This window comes from Perna viridis, chromosome 10, assembly GCF_037379345.1.
Source record: "Perna viridis isolate PV_CMFRI_1.1 ecotype Kerala chromosome 10, ASM3737934v1, whole genome shotgun sequence".
NCBI classification, from domain to species: domain Eukaryota; kingdom Metazoa; phylum Mollusca; class Bivalvia; order Mytilida; family Mytilidae; genus Perna; species Perna viridis.
Genome location: NC_142454.1, coordinates 6,332,084 through 6,351,218, shown reverse-complemented (window position 1 = coordinate 6,351,218; position 19,135 = coordinate 6,332,084). Strand labels below are relative to the sequence as shown.

Below are 19,135 nucleotides of genomic sequence, written 5' to 3'. Positions count from 1 at the left end.
GTATGAACTTCTTATTCTTTAAGATATAACCTCTTAACTTACTGAAATATCTTCTAAAATGAGTTGTTAGAGTATCATAAACTTTCTGTTTTATTCTTTGTTGTTCACTATATTTATGATTTTAATTTGGGTTATTGGTTGTACCAAAATTAGAATGAATGAGAAAATGGCCATATCAAAACAACCCACATGGTTTGTCAAGAATTTAATTACTTGCTACTACAAAAATAACTCTGGCATAGAATTATTTATTTCAATATTTATTGAAGTTATCAAAACAAACAGGTATACTCATTGTAATTAATGAATATTAGCAATGCAGCTGTCAGAAAACAATCCCAGCTTATCAACGGGTCAAGGCTAGGTTAAAGAAATTTTCGGGCTGAAGAGGGGGGTCCGACTTACAGGCGGATTGACTTGTACTTGAGTATCTATGATAAAAATACAGTACAAAAAAGAATCATGACAGTAAAATCCGGATACAAAATATGGGAATTCCCCTAAAAATTGGGAAAAAATCATCCCTGATAACACCGAATCAAAGCAGAATTTAATATGTGTTATATGTATTTTATTTATACTTAACAGAATTATATTAATCTTACCAGACTCTGGCATTTCTTCATCACCAACAAAGAATGAAGCCTTCATCACCTGCATGTTCCTAGCACTGACACCCATACCAGCTGCAAGTTTGTGGGAAGCTGGTATGTCATCCATCTCAGATTCATCTGAAGAACAATGGTTTACTTTCTTTTCTTTCTATACTGTCAAACATTCTATTATAAACTCAAAGTTGCACGCCCATTCATAAGGAAAATTGACATAAAACAGCTTACAATGTATGTCCCATCTATATAAAGCAACACACCAAATTTGAAACCAATTTATTCATTAAAAGCTGACAAAAATTGTCTCTATTATTCCCTTAATGATGAATAGTGACTGTCCCAAGAAACAGGACACCAACTTATAATTGATAGTATTCTTCAAGTACTTTTAAGACTTAATTTAGTCAGCTCTTAAAAATATACAACTGCTAAGGTCACAGCTTAGAGTATTTGAAATATCATTTAAGCTAATCTATGAGCAATGGCTCACTAGTGGTACCCCCATTTTCAATACTGATATAAGGAAAACAAAGTCCTTGGTAAACAGGAAGTTCCCACCAAATGGCATACTTTCAGAAAGGTTGTGTAAAAATTTCAAGCTGCTGTGATGAGTAGTTGCTGAGAATATTGTAATAGAAAAATTGTTAAAGAGGGAACCACGGACAAGGGTATAACGGTATACCTTCCTCTCCTTCGGAGCAGGGAAAGTATGTTCAATCCAACTCCATTCTGGTATTGATAGATATCCGGTGACATGTAACATACCTATATCTTGTAACACATCAATACTCCTATCCTGTGTGGAGTCAGCTGGTTCAATGTCATCATCATCAGCCATCGGTACAGCCAGTTCCATGACAGGGGGAGGGATTGTAGGTTGTGCTGCATCCCCTGTGGCTGTTATTACACCTGTCTTGGACAATGGTGACTTGCCTGATGGTTTCAACTGAGCTCTTGCCAAACCCTGTAATGAAAGTAACAGGTGCAATCTCTGTACATGCATTAAGAATTAAAAATTTTTATTTTCTAACAATCATTCCATAAATGCAGAACTTTATTTTTGTTGCAGAAATATCCCTTAAATTAATTATTTAACTTTCAAGAAAATCTAAGTTTCAGAGAAATGTAATTTCAAGGATAGCACCCCTTGGAAATTTTTGTGTGAACACAAAGGATAAGGTTCAGTAAGGCCTTATTTTGGCCCCAGTATTCAACGTTTTTGAAAGATTAGTTTTGGTCTCTACTAGTTAGTTTATTTGAAAGGATAATGGTTGTAGTAAATACATCTCAGCTGATTTTGGCAACATCATGAATGTTTTTGATCTAATAGTGGTCAAAATTAACACAATATTAGAGAAATCTTCAATTTTGTTGCATTTTTGCACATATTTTTGACGGTTTTTCCCCAAAACGGAAGTGGCCACATCCGTGTTTATCCAAAATATTGACATATATGTTGTATCTTTCAATACTACACAATATATATAAAGATAAAAAATGAACACGAATGTGGCAACATTTGTTTTTCACAAAAGTCGTCAAAGATATGCTGAAATATTGAGATTTTATGGATTTTTCATCATTAAGGCAATTTTGTTGGTGCTACAATGACAAGATGCTTTTCTTTTTTGGCCTAAATTTTATCAAACAAGTTAGTGTAAACACTTATGTGTACTAATACAATAAAAATCTTTATTTTGAACAATTTCAAATTTAGAGGCTAAAATTGGCCATAACCGAACCTTCACCTTTAATAAAACAATACTTTTTTCCATAATTAAATTTTTATTCTGAGGACAGTTGATTCCCAAAAACACATGTTCTGTTTTAGAAATAATGGGTATAAATAAATATTCTTTCAGCTCTACCTGAATAAGCACAACAATACCTGAATTGTTTGTTTTTGTCTTTACAGGCTACTGATGTTGATAAGAATTCTGAATAGCATTGATTGTTTTAACATATTTTGCTTTATTTATATTATAATCTGTTTTGTAACATTCCTTTCAAATATTTCTCTAAGTATTTAGTGTACCACTAAGCATCTGCCAAGATCAAAATCGGCAAAATTTTCTTTTACTTTTTTGCCTCAAAATAGCAAACTTTTCCACGGTAACAGTTCATCATGTTTTGTTTTGCTTTTGTAGGTTTAATAATGGTAAATTCATAATTTTTAGGTTTGTTTTGTCCACTGAAATACCTGGCATTCTGAGTCACTGGCATTAATGTGCTTTGTAAAATAATTTTCAACCTAACATAGAATACCTTTCATGAAAGTCTAACTCTGTTAATAATACCAGGACTCACAGAAATTTAGATTAAAACCACTGAGACTTTCTTGTTTCATTCAGGAATATATACATGTGACAAGTGATAAATTAAGATACTGCAAAAGATTTTTCATTTAGCAAAATAATTAGCTGGAGAATTTAACCTGTTTATTAATAACTAGCTTGTTGTAACTATCATGGTTTAATATACACTCTTGTGAACACAAAATGTTTCTTATGGGGACCAAGATTTATCGATGGGAAGCACAAAATCTTAATTGACAGTAGTGAAATACATCGTTTTATTTAAAACTGTTTACATATAAATAAACAACTGCAATGAATAAATACATAAAAGCAGTGACTTTAAAATGAAAGACATTAATACAAAATATAAGGCCACTTGAAGATAATTTCTTGGTCAACAAACAAAGTGGAAATTGGCAAATTGGAAGTAAATATACAGTAAAAAAAATCATAACTGTAAAATCTGGATTTGAAATAGCAGAAATCCACTAAAAAAAGAAGAAAATCATCTCTGCTTAATGTACAAAGAAGGAATGCTTTCTTCTTTTTATTGCCATTAAAAATTAGGTGAGTGGTGTTTTTTTTTGTTTGTTTTTGTTGTTTCAGTTTAACTGATGTGGTGATAACAATGGGTAATGAACCTTTAAAAGAGATGAATGAAGGTGTGAGGAACAAGAAATTATTTTCAGTTGACCTTGTAAAAACTACACATAAAAATACACCATAATATCCTATTGAAGCAAATAAAAGCATGATAAAAAATACATCTTATACAATGTCATAAAATTTGTGACAAAGAGAGACTGAGAAGTAATCAATTTTTTGTTCAGCCTTAAGCCTTTATTTTCCAAGTACATTAATTCTAAAAATATAATAATTGCAAAAAAATTAAAACATCACAGGCAAACCTGTATGGGTATGAATCAACAAATACAATGAGTAACCATATCAAACTTATTACAAGTTTATCATTGAACTTAAACACACAAAAGTTGTCCTGTTTAGTTGATTACTACACTTCAGGAGTAGATTCCTATTGAAAACCTTTAATACTAAAGTAAAAGATATAAATTACACTCAATAAAGCAAAGAAATTCCACCACACTACAAAATTTTACACCAATACATTATCAGTATATTTTCTCTAAAATTGCAGGCTGTCCAACAAATCATCACATTTGACAACATGCCTAGTTACCTTCACTAGGCATCTATTGTTATTAGGATATAAATGTACATGTATCTAGTCAGTAACTGTACCACCAACTCAAAGAACTCTTTCACAGTGATGAAAGATTCTCAGAAGTTAACGGTGGAGTAACACAACATGTATGTCATGAACTGACCTGTATCTTTGACTGTTGTAGAGCAAGTTCTGATAGACTTTCATCATCACTTTCATCCAAGCCATACTTAGTGAAATGTTTCACCTGCAAGTAAACAAAGAAGCTACAAGTTTAAGAGTCTGATTTGACTATAAAACACAAAATAATTTTTATAATAATAATTAAATTGCCTAGTGCAAAATTTTATCATCTGTGGTTATACAGTCTTATATCCATCTTATCCTGTTAAACTTCTTGTGCTTTCTGAAGAGAAACATATAATTTGATGCCAAGAATCTTATTTCATTTTATTCATCATTTTCTGATTCAAAGGACTTTTTGTTATCAGAGATTTTAAACATTCCATTGTCCAAACAGTTTGGTACAATCTAAGAACTATTTGCTTTAACTCTCCTGAGGTTAATCATCTCATCATGTTCTTCTATAACCTGATAGAAGGTCATTAAGAACATTGCTATATTCTCCTTGGGACTATGATAACTGAAACAGTACTTACCTCAAACACCCAGGATCCAGTCTCAGGTCTGTACTCCATGAATCTTCCTCCTATTCTGGCTGTAATCTCTTCTAACTTCTCATGGTAATTCATCGCCTTCAATCTGTCAGGATCCTACAGTTAAGGTATTAAATATTTCAGGTAATAAGATGATCATTATTATGCATTTAGTTTTAATAAATTACACTTTTGATGAATAAGTGACAAATCATGGTATTTTTTATAACAAGATTTGTAAATTATCAAAAATGCGACAGAATTAGGCAATTCAAAGTTAATTCTTTGGTAGTCAGATCATTTTTTTAAATGAAGATCAACGAGGGAAACAGGAATTTCTTTTTTTGTTTACTGCCCCTTAAAAAGTTACTAAGTAGTAGATTCTACATAGTTTATTGACAGAAAGGAGCTCATTTTTTATTTTATTGATAATAGTGATAAAAATTGTTATGAAGTATCCCCAAAATAAACAAAAGAGGGACTGAGAACCCTACAATTTTTAGTTGGCCCATTATATTTTATTTATAATGTAATGTCATTTTACACCAGAATATTTATCAGTGAAAGTCTTTCACATTCTGCATTAAAAAAAATAGATTAAGAGTGTGTCCACGCAAAAACCAGGCAGTGGGTTGCACATGACCAATTTTGTTTTTAAAAACAAGTTATCCTTTCTCAAAGCTGAATGTTAGTTTTTGATTAACAATACAGTTAAAGGGAAACAAATTACATAGAAAGCATTAAAATTTATTGAAAAAGGGAGATAATTCTATCATTCTGTGCAAAACTTGGGTTTCACTGACCACTTCTGGGTCAAATGGCCACCCCTCTATGTAGTACCAAAAAAAAAAAAACTGAACCTTGATCTATGTATTGTAAGTGCATTATCTGTTTGTATTCTGCTCAAAAGTAGTCAAACTAAAGCTGAGAAGGTGTACTTTAAAATCATATTTGAAATTTACTACAAAAGTGTATGAATATTGTTTACATGTGTGAGTAATTTGCCCCTATGCTGTCAGTTAGCAGAAAGGGTAAAAATGTGGATTTTCAGTACTATCTATTCAAGAAAATTTTGTGAAGAATTTTTAAAATCATCATACCATAAGCATAATGATTTTTAAAGCCTTATTTTCCAAGCTTCATAATGGTATACAACTTAAAGATGACTTTTGTCCTGGGAATTCACAGTGAAACTTTAAAATTACCTTTTTTAACATGTAAAGTAATGGAAATGTTAGAAGGGGTTAGTGAGACCTTGGTTACTTTCTTAAGGAATTTTAAAATCATTTTCTATGCCATCCAAACAAATCTTTGTACTATTTAACATACATATAAACATTCCAATGGAACAAAAAAGTCAGTGGGATAAAATTGTGCCACTGGTATCATAGGAACTGCATGGTTTCTGTATGGACAGTCTCTTAAAACAATTATGGTAATTCAATCATTCAACCAAGCTTAAAACCTCTCACTAAAAGAAAATTAGAACTAAATGTACATCTAACCCCTGGAGAGTCTACTACCTGAATTGGTTTCCTTGTGGTCTTGTCATTAGGCCAGACACAATCCAATGTGATCTCTGCCTTCCTGTTCAGACCATCTCCCATATCAGGCTTGTTATCATCGTCAGGGTAAACTATGGCTTCCTTACGACGCAAGTGTACTGTTAATATACAAAACAGCAATGCGAATATTTCACCCTCAAAAGCACTACAATTAATTTATATTATAAGTATCAATCATGCCTCATAAAAATATGCTATCTGATATTTCATTCTATGGTATGTTCACCTGAATTTTTTCGTATTGATTTCTATTTACATGCTTAAACACATCCATATTTTCTTGTGTGAAATTATCTTACTGAGTCTAATATTGTGATTTAATGGCGAAAATACATATTTTGGACAATTCCATCCTTTACAGATATACACGTGATAAGGGGTCAGTGTTTCATGTAAAAAAAACCAAAAAAACAATCCTTAAGCTTCTCCATTGCTGTAGTTAAAAAAACAGATCAATTATTTTGGTTTTTGTAGCATTTTTATGCATTTTTTCCTACCTATCTCATCCAGGTTTAGTCCAGCCACATTGACCATACCCGGGAAGTATATACTGCCATATCCCTCACGCCCAATCGTAAAACTATCAACAAAACAATCACTATTCTCATTGACCATCTCAGCTAGTTCCTCCATACTAGGGAGTGTATAATATCCAGGACGAGTCAGGACAATACCTGCTGGGTGTGGTGGTGTAGGAGTTTTCTGAAACAAAATGTTAATATGTAAATTAGAGTGTAAATACCATGGTTTTCTTCTCAGTTTCTATAAGTTGAAAATTTATGCGACACAAATGAATGAGTCAGACATAGATGATAAAACTAAATTTTGGTGAAGGAAGACAAAATTCTTATCACACAGCTCATACTTCAGATGTATTGAAACAGAGGTTTCTGATTCACAGAACAAAGTAGCTTATTCACAAAACTTACATATGACTGTGTGCTTACTGTAAAACTAAATTCCACAAATATTTTCCTTGTAAAATTTTACATGTGGCATTACTTACTGGTCTCTTCTCATAACTTTCATCTCTCTGTGTAATATCAAGGTCAGTTTCATCAGCTGATCGTGAAGTGAGTCTTGCTGCTTGATTCTGCTCATTTAACATGGCTATTGTGTCATCAAAGTTCTGGTTTCCATGTTTATGCATTGGAGGTGCAGGATGGCTCTCTGGCTCTACTGGTTCCTTTGATGTACTTGTAACAATTTTTTCTGCTGGTCTGTTGATAAATAAATACATTCCAGTATAATACAACACTGACCTCAAGTGACAACAAGAGATTTGAAACTGATACATGTAGATTTCATTTAAAATTTTCATCTCTTCACTTCTTAATATGATGGTTTTAGTTTTTTACAATGATTACTACTTCAGCAGAATCAATTACACATATATTTATTTTAAGTTTTTTATTCATGAACCACACTTTTTTTCATGTGTTTACGAAAGTAAATAAACTGAAGGTGAGATTTTTTTCTTGACAATATTCCAACACAACTACTGAAAGAAATACAGGTAAAAATATTAATCTGTACGTTGACCTACTTACACACTATGAGAGTTACTCTGTAAGAAACTTGGATCTGTGTCATTCAATGATTGTTCATTAGGACCATCTTCTATAACAGATGATGCTCTGCTGGGTGAATTGGAATCTGTTCCTGATTTCCTGAGGACCAGTTTCTTTATGTTTTTCTTTGGCATGAAGGATTCATTACCAAAACTGAAATCTTCATCTTCTAATCCATCAAATATCTGGGACTGCAAAATAAATTAAACAGTATCAAAGTTATGACATTCTTTACAGACTTCATAACACAGTAATGATTATAATCAAAATAACTAACTGTTAAAAGATTTTATGAAAGTATTAAAAGTAATTTAAATGAATTTTATCCTGTCAAAATTACTTAAAACAAACTGAAAAAAGTAGCCAAATTTCCTCAGCCACTGATGAAATTATGTTGTTTAAAAACAAAAACTACTATAAAATATGAGTAATCAAGGACAGTGTAAGATGATCAGTATACATGGTATTTATCATATGTCTAACAACCCAAAATCTTGTTAGGGTCTTGTGCCAACAAAGAACAAAGTACCTGTGGTGTCCCTAAAACTATTTACAGTTACCTTAGAACCATTGAGTACATTATGAAGAGACTTGGGCTTGATTCTGGCTGTTGGTTTTGGACTGACTTTGTACTGGTTAGTCAGGACTGCCTTTTGTGCTATTGGATTCGTCGGTTTTAACACATCTTCCCTTTTCGTTTCAGTCTGCAAAAGAATATAAAATCAAACTCATAGTTTAAGGTTAAAAGATGTACATGTGTATACGGGAAGACCTATCAACCCTGCAGTTTTACATCACACACCTGTTTATGTAGTAACAAGATGAAAATATTTTAATGTAAACTACACTTGAAATGAGATTACTTTTCATTCTGTCTTCCTCTTGATACTACTAGTATTTAAAATTTGAAGAAAAGCATAGTTTTCTAAATTTGGTTTAAAAAATCTAAAATTGAGTGTTTTTCTTGGCTAAAACTTTAATTGACTGCCTGAAATCAAAGATTAAGGACATTCTCAGAGAAAATATATTTTTATAGTGATTATTCATTGTTATTCTGACATTTCCAATCTACAGTTGATAAGCACCTACTTTTCTTAGCTCAAAGACTAATTTTAAAAGGAATTTAAAACATAAATTTTTAATTTCATCAAAATACTTCCATAACAAATGGTTACAAAAACTACTACTACTAGTCTGTGCCAAAAAAATTTTAGGTACTAGCCCCAATCAACCATCTTCATGTACAAGTAAATTAAATTGTTATTGAGTTTTCACTAACCAATATCATTTTTTATTACACTCTGACATAGGGCTAGTGGCTTAAGACTGCTACCATACCTTTTTAAGATTCCAGAAGAGTGGAGAGTCTCCATATGGTGAATTATTCAAGGCCAGTAACTGCTGTTGAATTTGTTGTGGTGTTGGTCCAGCATTCTGAGGATTGATGGCACTACAAATAACCAATATAAACATTTGACTTAAACTACATTGGTCAAGAAGCCGTTCCCACTGGCAATTTAATCTTGCCAACAGATATTTGATCGACTCCAGTACACAATACCTAAAAGATGGCAGACATTTTGCACTAAAAATAAAAATTTTTGTGAAAAATTTTAGTGAACACATTGGTGAAACTGCTTCTGTCCTGAAAATGGCAAGATCTACTCTCTGACCAGTAGTATTTCTGTTCCCTATAGAAGTCAGATACTGACAATTTAATTGAGAATGAGAATTTGATAGACCATTCATTAAATCATGTACAAACTTCTAAGTTCTCAAAGAGTAGTATCCTTACAGAGAAACTTCCAAGAGTACTGAAGATTTTACTTGTATTGCCTGTAAAATGTCTTAATGTTACAGCATTAATAATTTGTTTGCAAGTTCAATGTGAAACTTAAAAAATAATAAAATAAAAGAAAGATACCTACAGACATGAAAAGGGTCAGAAAAAAAATCACTTTTTTTAACAACAAATATATATTCTATCTTATTTCATTTCTCATTCCAGGTTTTAATTTGAAAATATTTAACCAGTTAGTTTGAAGTGGTTACCAGAAGAAACAGGTCATAAAGTGTTAATTACAAGGTCTTTAAATCAAGAATGTAGAATCTAAATGTGCTGACTGTACAATTACGCTCTGACACCATGTGCAGGTCTAAACACAGCAAATTGTTACAGGTATATATCCATAGAAACTAGCTCACAGCATGAACATGTTTTGACATCATAACATAGGCCATAGTCTACAGAATTATGTTAGTAAAATTTTCAACTTAAAAAAAAAAAAAGATAAATATATATATATATAATTGGTAAATCACACCAAACTTCAACTTACTATTCAAGCATTGCTTTTTTCTTCCTAAAATTGATTTTTAAATTCAAAAACTTTAATGACCTTTGCCCAAAAACAACATTTTTATTTTCTTTTTTTTTCTATATATATATTACTTTGAATGCCTGTGATATGGTATAAAATATCTTTAAAAATCTGCTTTACGTAATATAACAAATGTGAATTTCAATTCTGTGTACAATTGGGTATAATCATACTAAAAGTCATTATTGATTTAGTCCAACATTGCCTGATTAGTTGACATTTTACTAATGTTTTATACACTTAGTCAAATTATATCACAGACCTTTTTATGCTACTTAAAGACTAACCATACTTATCTTAAACTTTGTGTCATTTTAAAATGGGTTTTATGGAGAGATTCACAATTTGTAGAGTGTAATTTGCAGTCAAATTTGGTAGAAACTATGGCATAATGGTAAACACCTCTGATATCATAAACATTTTAAAAAAAATTGGAATCAACCTACGTTGACAAAGTGGTGCTGGCTCCACCTAAATTCAATGTGGGCTGTACTCCAAACCCTCCAGAATTAAAACCTGCAAGAAAAAAATGTAAATGATTTCTTTATCCTAGGAGTTGATAAATGTATTGATGTATCAAGAAAGCTGACTATACTGAACTGCTTTTTGGATGGAACCTTTTGTTCATTTTAGGCAGGTGTTCATACTATACAGGTTCTAAATCCATTAGAACTGATATAAAGAGGACTTCACAAGATGGACAAGTTTCTGGTTTACATAGGTTTGGTTTTAACAGTTTCCTTACACACAGCAATGCAGTATTTTTTCAGGTAAGACATCTAAAGACGATCAGGATTCATGCTACTGAGCGATTCAGGTGAAATGGTTGCTCACTTTGCCCTCAGAAAACAATTAAAAAAAAGTGAAGTTGCACACTCATTTTCAGACTGTACTCTGTCTTTTAGCGGCATTTTGACCTGAGTTATCTCTCTTCCGATAACAATTAAAACAAAAATGGCACCGTTCCAGAAAATAAATTGCAAAAATCTTTGAAATCTATCAAATATTAGATTGATTATTTTAATCAGCTTTTTGTTCTAAGGTTTAAGACAGGATACAGAATGAGCATTCTTCACTACACCTTATGATAATTTATGCTTCATCGTTTATATGATACTTTATTACAAAACATGCATTTGTCATGTGGTTTCTTGGGACTGCGATTAAATTTATCTCAATCATAATTCAATAGAATAGCCAAAGCGTTTCTTTGGATCTTCTTGTTTCATTACTGAACAGAAATTACAATACTGACATTTTTGTCCATGTAATCTATTACAAAAACTTCTCACTGTTAAAGACAAAAGGGAGAAGTGAGCGCAAACAAGGAGAAGTTTTTGCTCATTTCTCCTAGATTATGCCCTGGGACTCAAAGTAAAACATAAGTTTTTATTATGATTTAATTTATAGTACAAATTTATGAGTTTGAGCACTGCATAACATGCCATTCAACTTCTACAATTTGTTACCTGTATTAAAGGTACTGGTCCCAGCACCTGCGCCAAATCCAAAACTTGTTGGCTTTGACAGGGCTGTGCTACCAAACAATCCACCTGAGGGATTGGCCAGGTTAAAGGTCGGTGCTGATGTCGTAGGTCCAAATCCTAATGGTTTATTTCCAAATAAACTGCTCGCTGTACTGGTACCTGAAAGAAACATTTTAATATCTAATGTTTTAGCTTAAAGTTAAAAAAAATAAAACAAGAGTACCTTTGCATGATGCTGAATTCAATATCAAAACTAAAACATTTATCATATTTTAAACTAGATGCATTTAAATTTGGCCACCTTTAGCTCAGAAATCTGATAAATTTTCTTTTTATGATAAAAAAAGACTATAGTATCATGACAGAACATGAAATTCTACTTACCAAAACCAGGAGCTTGAGAAGTAGCTCCAAACAGACCTGTTCCTTGTGGTTTATTAAATAAATTAGTCTGACCAAAACCAGTTGATGAAGTCACTGGGATTGCCCCAAAAGCGGGTTTATTGGTACCAAATAATCCTCCCTGAAAGTAAGAGCAAACAGCAATTAACATCAGTACATGGTAATATTTGTATTAATGTTTGTCAATCTTATGTCACAGTTAAGAAATTTATGAAATGCTATCAATACAACAACAATATAAGTAATGAGATTAAAAAAATAGCATGATAAATACACTGATTATCCATTAGATATATGTAGTTGCAACTAATGAAAGGAGTTATACATACATGTATAAACAACATGATTCAAGAACATAATAAGAAAGGAGTATATTGTTGTCTCAAGTAGATGACTTCCAGACAGATTTTCCTTCCTTAGATAAAGTATGATAAATTATTGGGACCAAAAGAAATTCCATTCTTTAATACATACATAAGAACATACGCCCATGTGTTTTCATAACTTACATGTATGATCCTAAGAGCCAGATATAGCAAAAATGGATATGGTCAATATATCAGAAACAACAACTCCATTTGGATGAAAAATGTCAGCTCAGGGCTACTCATAGGTCTTCAATGAATGACATGAAAACCCTCGGACTGCAGCTAAAGCATGCCAACAAGTTCAATCCTCAAGCATTTTCAGTGAGAGTAATTTTTTGGTTTTCACAATAACCAATGGATTATTTTTTTTTATTATAACGTTATTATATAGATTTTCTTCATAATTCAATGTGCTGATAAAATCTGAATTGAATATAAGCTTACTGTAGAAGTAGCTAGCCCACCACCAAAGCCACCAAAGCCACCAGTAGATGTCCCAAAACCTCCTGCCTGACCACCAAACAGTGAAGATTGTGTTGTAGCTGCAGGTGTTGCCCCAAAAAGTGGCTGGAAATATATATAAATAAATTTTGATCCAAATGAAGTTCAACAATAAAATAATGCATGAATGGAATACAATAGGTGCCAAAAGAATAACATAAATGGTTTAATGGTATTATTATATCAAGGGCGTCAAGGAATACATGTAGTACTAAAATCTTTCATTCCAGATGCATTTTAATTAAGTACAATATAAGAGAAATATACTCTAGCATAATAACAAGATAAAATATATCTTTCTCTTGTCGATCATTGTTGTTGAACAAATCTTAAAAAATAGGCTAAAATAAGGTAATGACTTTTTTTAATGAAATTGTTACACGTCTGCATCATTTTTGTATTAGAGAACAATATATTCAGCAGGAAATTATATAAATAGGAGAGAGGACCTTTCTTGTTAGAAGTAGAAGGCACATATACAACAATTTTATTAAGGGTTCTTCAACACCAAATCAATAATTTTGTTAATTAAGGACAGAACTAAAGTAATTTTTTGTTGCCTATACAATATTGCATTTCTCCATTTCAGTTAACTTAATCCATGACACTGATATCTCATTACATTTCCCTTAACTAAGACCATTGAAATAGACACTGTTTTTCCTTACCTTATTCTGTGCACCAAACATGTTAGAACCAGTACCTGTACTGGTACCAAACCCAAACCCAGTACTGGCTGTGGTTGTAGCACCACCAAAGATAGGTTTGTTCTGAGTGAACAAAGAACCTTGGGCACTAGCTGCTGGTTGTGCACCAAATAATGATGATCCTGCTGATGAAGCAGTTGGAGTCTGTCCAAAACCAGCTGAAAATAACATAGTATCAAAATCTTAATATTTATTGAAACAAAATGTTTTTGGTTAATGTATGAAAACTAGCACAGGTTAGTTTTTAACACATTCTCAACAGGTAAAAATGTCAACAATTTATTTGGTCAAATTAAAAAAAAAACAAAAACAAAACAACAAACACCTTGTGCCATCAGGTCAGATGTTGAGTGATCCAATTGTGAGTTTAGTGTTAACAAAATTATACATGATTTATGACTTTATGTATGGTACATTCATAATGAGATATATAGCAAGCTACATATAGAGCAAACACTGCTACATATGATTACTGACAATTAAACTTTCAAAGTTGTAAATAAAGTTACGACAATGACAGCAGCCTTTTTATCAGTTTTCGGATTCTATTCAATCCCAGATAACCAGTATTTCCACAAATTACAAGTTCCTTATTCCATCTCCATAATTCATTAAATTTGTTATTAAAAGTTTATATAATTCTTACCTCCACCACCAAAGTTAAAGCCAGTATTTTGTTGTGTTGCTGCGGGAGTACTACCAAACAAGCCTCCTGTTCCTGGTTGTTTCCCTTTACGGTTAGCAGCATAATCTTCCATCCGAAGTTCCTACAATAATGAGGTGAAAATGTAAAATTTTAAACATTAATTTAACTCAACAAATGAAATTATACCTTCTCTAGCTAAGATTTGGGGTTTAGCATCTAAAAAAATCATATAATTATGTATCAATTTATGGTTCATTTTGGAAAATTGTACTGTCTCTGAGAATTTATGCAATTTTTAAACTTTGAACAAGCTCGCACACTTGCTAATATTTTGGTTATTCACTCTTTCCAATAAATTATCCTATTTTTCAATTACTGTGATATGTACCTCCATACTATTTGTTTGATATTCCTCTGTTTCAGTGATACATGACTTCAAATTCCTTCATGGTAATGATACATACCACCAAACTCTTTGTTTTGTATTTCTGCATAACAGTGATATATACCTCCAAACTCTTGGCTTGGTATTCCTTCATTGCAGTGATACACTGATGTCGTGTATTGATGTTCTGTGTCTGACCATTCTTCACCATAGTGTCCTGACTTGTTGGAGGGTTGTACTTAAGCGTTGTTCCATTTGGGACATTTCCACCACCAAATCCACTGCTTCCAGCAGCTCCAAACATAGAACCACCAGGTGTCTGGGTCTGTCCAAAGATTCCACCAGCTGGTGTATTTGTACCTGTTCCAAAACCTTTAAAAACCAGTTTTGAACTAAATGTAGTTATTCAAACCACTTCTAATATTTTGAATGCAAAAAATACAAAATACCAACTTGAAAAACATATCGAGAATAGTATTTGCATTGAAATTAAATAGTTTTTGAAAATATACAATGACAGAAAAAGCATGCTTATTAAACAAGTTAAAAGAAGAAAGACTTGATATTCATCCAAGAGCAACCCAAAACAATTTGAAATCCACAAGTACTCAGTTTTTTCTAGCATACTGCATATTCTATTTATAATTTCAAACTTAATATTTGCCCGACTTTGGTCCTTACATGTTCACTCTGCAAAGCAACTATATTTACAAGACTAACATAACAATCATGCCTACCAAATCCTGTTGGTTTAGCACCAAAACTAGCATTGGTGGAAGGAGTTGAAAAGAGACCCCCAGTCTGAGCTTGGTTTGCTTGTCCAAATAATCCTCCTCCAGAACTACTTGCTGCAGGGGTAGCCCCAAAAGCTGTGAAAAAAAAAATCAGGTAATGGATATCAGTTGTACATTGGTGAAGCAACATTGAGGGATGATCAAGGATAGATAAAGACATATTTTCTAAACAGGAAATCAATGAAGCAGGAAAAATCATAGTATCCTGTTTAGAAAGCAGAATGTCACTTTTTATGAATAAAAATTGCGACCTCGAAATGTCTGTAGGTGTTTCTGTATAGCCCCCCCATAATATACTTGGAATATAGAAATTAATGAAAATCATGGATACAATCTGCACAAAACAATGATATGTTCTTATTATAAAGACTATCTGAAGGTTATTGGTTAAAGATTATTGCGTGAATTCTTTCAAATTTCTAATAAACTTTTTCACTTACATCCACATGTACTGACAACGAGCATCCTGAGAGTATTGCAAAACAATATAAACAGTCAAATCTCGGTAGTTCAAACTCCAAGGGACCATTGAAATGTTTTCGAGTTATCAGGAGTTCGAGAATATTGAAGTTCGTATATTTCTGGATTTTTTTCGTTGCCAGTCCGAGTTCGACTTTATCGTTAGAAATTGCTTACTCCCTACGAAGGTGTGTTAGTTCGTAGATCTTTTTCATTTGCTTTCGGTAGATTATGTTGATTTGTGGACATTAAAAATGTGTATGCTTTTAAAAATGTTCGGAGTTCAAGTTCTTTGGGCAACAATTTGTTTTCATCCGATTTTCTTTCATGCTTTCATCATACGGACTTCGGAAAATTCTTGAACTTCAATCAGTACTATGTTAAGATCAAAACTACCTAATTAGTGATGACTTAAGTATTACCAGTAACTAAGTAAAATGACACTGATTAATGATAGAGTTTCAGTTTTTCACACCTTTTATTACCCAAGCTGACAAAATGGCTGACGAGTTCGAGTTACTGAGGGTTATTCTCTAGGATTTTTTACCGAACGGACCGACTAGTCAGTTCGAGTGTTCGAGAAATCCATGGTTATTAATATTGATTATATAGGAGAAAATTTTGGTACTTTGAATTATGTTCGAGAAATCCCGGGTGTTCGAGCTATCCGAGTTCGAGTGAGTGAAGTTCGACTGTAGTCCCCGTCTGGCTATTTATATCACTGACCCAAATACCATCTTGGATCATCCAGTACAAATGACAAACAGAAGAAATGACATTGATTTTGAACAGAAGAAGGGATATGGACAAAGACAAGAAAGATGTTCAATCCATTTACCAGATGCAGATTGGCAAAGTTTTATGTATGGACAATTGGACTGATTAGGTTTCAAATAATGGTTGACTGATTTGTCAAAAAAAATAATAAAGAACTCAATATCTTAAGTCCTAGAAAAAAGCGTGTAAAACTGAAAGTTGGTAACTTTGGAAAAAATCAGCAAAGCGGAACAAAATGTAAACCTGATCTGTAACTCATCAAGGTAGACTCACACACACAAAAAAAAACAGCTCAACATCTGCAAGCATTTAGAAAAAAAGTGCAGAAAACTTAAATTACAGTAAATTTTTCTAAGTTCAAGGGCCATAACTCAAACAAAAAATCAGCGGAGCAGAACGAAACATAAACTAGATCTGTAACTCATAAGGGTAGACTCACATACCAAAAATCAGCTCAATATCTGCAAGTGTTAAGAAGAAAGTGTAGAAAACTTCAATTTTTTTTCCAGACTGAGATGAATGGACAGATGGAAGGAGTGCAAATCTAAAGTCCCCTTTGGCTAAAGCTGGTAAGGGACTAAAAACTAATAGGACAAGTTCTATCTATAGTTTTTTTACCAATACTACACTGTAAGAAATATATATAAATATATATATAACAAACATTATAATAAACTAATACATACCAAAGCCCCCAGATGACTGGCCAAATCCAGGGTTTTGTGGTTGTGTCTGTCCAAATAATCCACCTCCTGCAGTACTTGTACTCTGACCACCAAACAAGCCTCCTCCCGCAGGTGCAGGAGTTGAGGCCCCAAATGCAGGTGTACCAAATGTTGTCCCTGTAGGTTTAGCACCAAAGCTTGTATTATTTATGTTATTGCCTCCAAACGGTGTTGTTGTTTGACCAAAAGATGCACCTAAATTGATAATGAAAACAGTAAGTATACATTTGTTTACAATAAACAATTAAAAAAAAATTTTTTTTAAAAAAGCCAAGCATAAGGTTACTTAAAAAAAATTATGTTTCTCAAAATGAAGATATACTATGTGCTACAGCATCTACATGTAAATGAACTATTTAGTAATAAGATGAGAACACATTCATTGTATTTTTTTTATGACAACACAATTCCAATTCATACCGAGGAACCCATTTTATTTTTTATGAAATGTAGTTATAATATGGCATACAATGTATACTATTAACTAACAAACCCAATAATGGTCCTAGAGAAATGGGGAACAGAAAAAGTTTCCAAGATCTTTAGGGAATCCCAATTTGAAATGATACAAAATGACAGAAAACATTTGAACATCATCACAATGGTATTAAACTAGGGCTTTTTCTACCCTTTTTCAAATAAAGCCCCTGCCCCTGAAATTGTTAAATTTTTATCAATTGTAAAAAACTAACAAATAAAATCATGTTTAAACTCATAGTATTATTCAATTTTCAGCAATCACAAAGAGTTTTCGTTTTTTTTTTCTTTTCTTAAAGTCCTCTACAGTGTCAATCAGTTATTGGTCTCTGATTTTCATTTTGAATCTGTAACAGTCCGTGAATATTAATATTCATATAAGTCATGTAAGAGTATCTTCCAAGTGATTGCTGGTGTTGAGTTGAAGATGCATGAGATCTTGAGGGAATCCCAATTTGAAATGATACAAACTAACAGATAAAATATGAACATCATTACAATTGTGATAAACATGCACATGGAAAATTGATGTTTTTTACAGATTACGAAAGTAAAAAATGAAAAGGTATAAAACACTGAAACCTGACAAACTAAATGTAACCCATATTTTTGAAAAATGATGTAAACAAAAACTTATAAGATTTTATTTATTAGTCTTATTTGTTACATACTTGTGTTTCCAAATGAGAAACCTGATGGCTTTGCTCCAAACATTGTCTACACTATCAATGTTTATTTTCTTTAACACTATGTCATCCAATACCAAGTATTTCCTAAAACACAGACATAATAACATAGACATCAACTCAAAAGTCAAGTTACTCCTTGTACTAACTACTTTTCCAAAGGAAGTTTTGATTAAATTAACCCACCAATTTACAAAATTCAACTACGTGAACATGATAACATTGAATAAGTTGACATTAGATCTGAACAATATGGATTTTAATTGTTTTGAATTAATTCACGATTTTAATCAACAGATGGCATATGAATTTAATCCTGAAAGGTCCTGTATCGTTGGAAGCCCAAAATGTGACAAGTTTAATTAAGATTTTATCAGACCAAGCAGCTCAGACCGAGTAACCACCTTTTCTTCCTTTTTCCATGAATGCAAGTTATAACTCAAACAAATATCATTGC

At 32.2% G+C, this 19,135-nt stretch overlaps 1 protein-coding gene across 6 annotated transcripts in view; it reads right to left on the bottom strand.

Annotated features, from left to right (window-relative positions):
• Positions 1-19,135, bottom strand: part of LOC148604298 (nuclear pore complex protein Nup98-Nup96-like) — a 40,783-nt gene that overhangs the window by 14,323 nt on the left and 7,325 nt on the right. For 4 of the 6 annotated variants that reach the window (XM_088550668.1, XM_088550669.1, XM_088550666.1 and 1 more), the window contains 21 exons: positions 18,664-18,765; positions 17,477-17,710; positions 15,498-15,629; positions 14,885-15,132; positions 14,376-14,496; positions 13,691-13,887; positions 12,966-13,088; positions 12,136-12,274; positions 11,734-11,910; positions 10,711-10,780; positions 10,223-10,246; positions 9,222-9,333; positions 8,444-8,587; positions 7,863-8,074; positions 7,319-7,532; positions 6,810-7,014; positions 6,271-6,410; positions 4,751-4,864; positions 4,255-4,338; positions 1,377-1,575; positions 606-731 (listed from right to left, as the gene is read on the bottom strand). In XM_088550668.1, coding sequence (XP_088406794.1) covers positions 606-731; positions 1,377-1,575; positions 4,255-4,338; positions 4,751-4,864; positions 6,271-6,410; positions 6,810-7,014; positions 7,319-7,532; positions 7,863-8,074; positions 8,444-8,587; positions 9,222-9,333; positions 10,223-10,246; positions 10,711-10,780; positions 11,734-11,910; positions 12,136-12,274; positions 12,966-13,088; positions 13,691-13,887; positions 14,376-14,496; positions 14,885-15,132; positions 15,498-15,629; positions 17,477-17,710; positions 18,664-18,706 — 3,058 coding nt within the window. In that variant the 5' untranslated portion in view covers positions 18,707-18,765. The remainder of the gene's footprint in view (positions 1-605; positions 732-1,376; positions 1,576-4,254; positions 4,339-4,750; positions 4,865-6,270; positions 6,411-6,809; positions 7,015-7,318; positions 7,533-7,862; positions 8,075-8,443; positions 8,588-9,221; positions 9,334-10,222; positions 10,247-10,710; positions 10,781-11,733; positions 11,911-12,135; positions 12,275-12,965; positions 13,089-13,690; positions 13,888-14,375; positions 14,497-14,884; positions 15,133-15,497; positions 15,630-17,476; positions 17,711-18,663; positions 18,766-19,135) is intronic. The other 2 variants (XM_088550672.1, XM_088550671.1) reach the window with 1 other exon arrangement.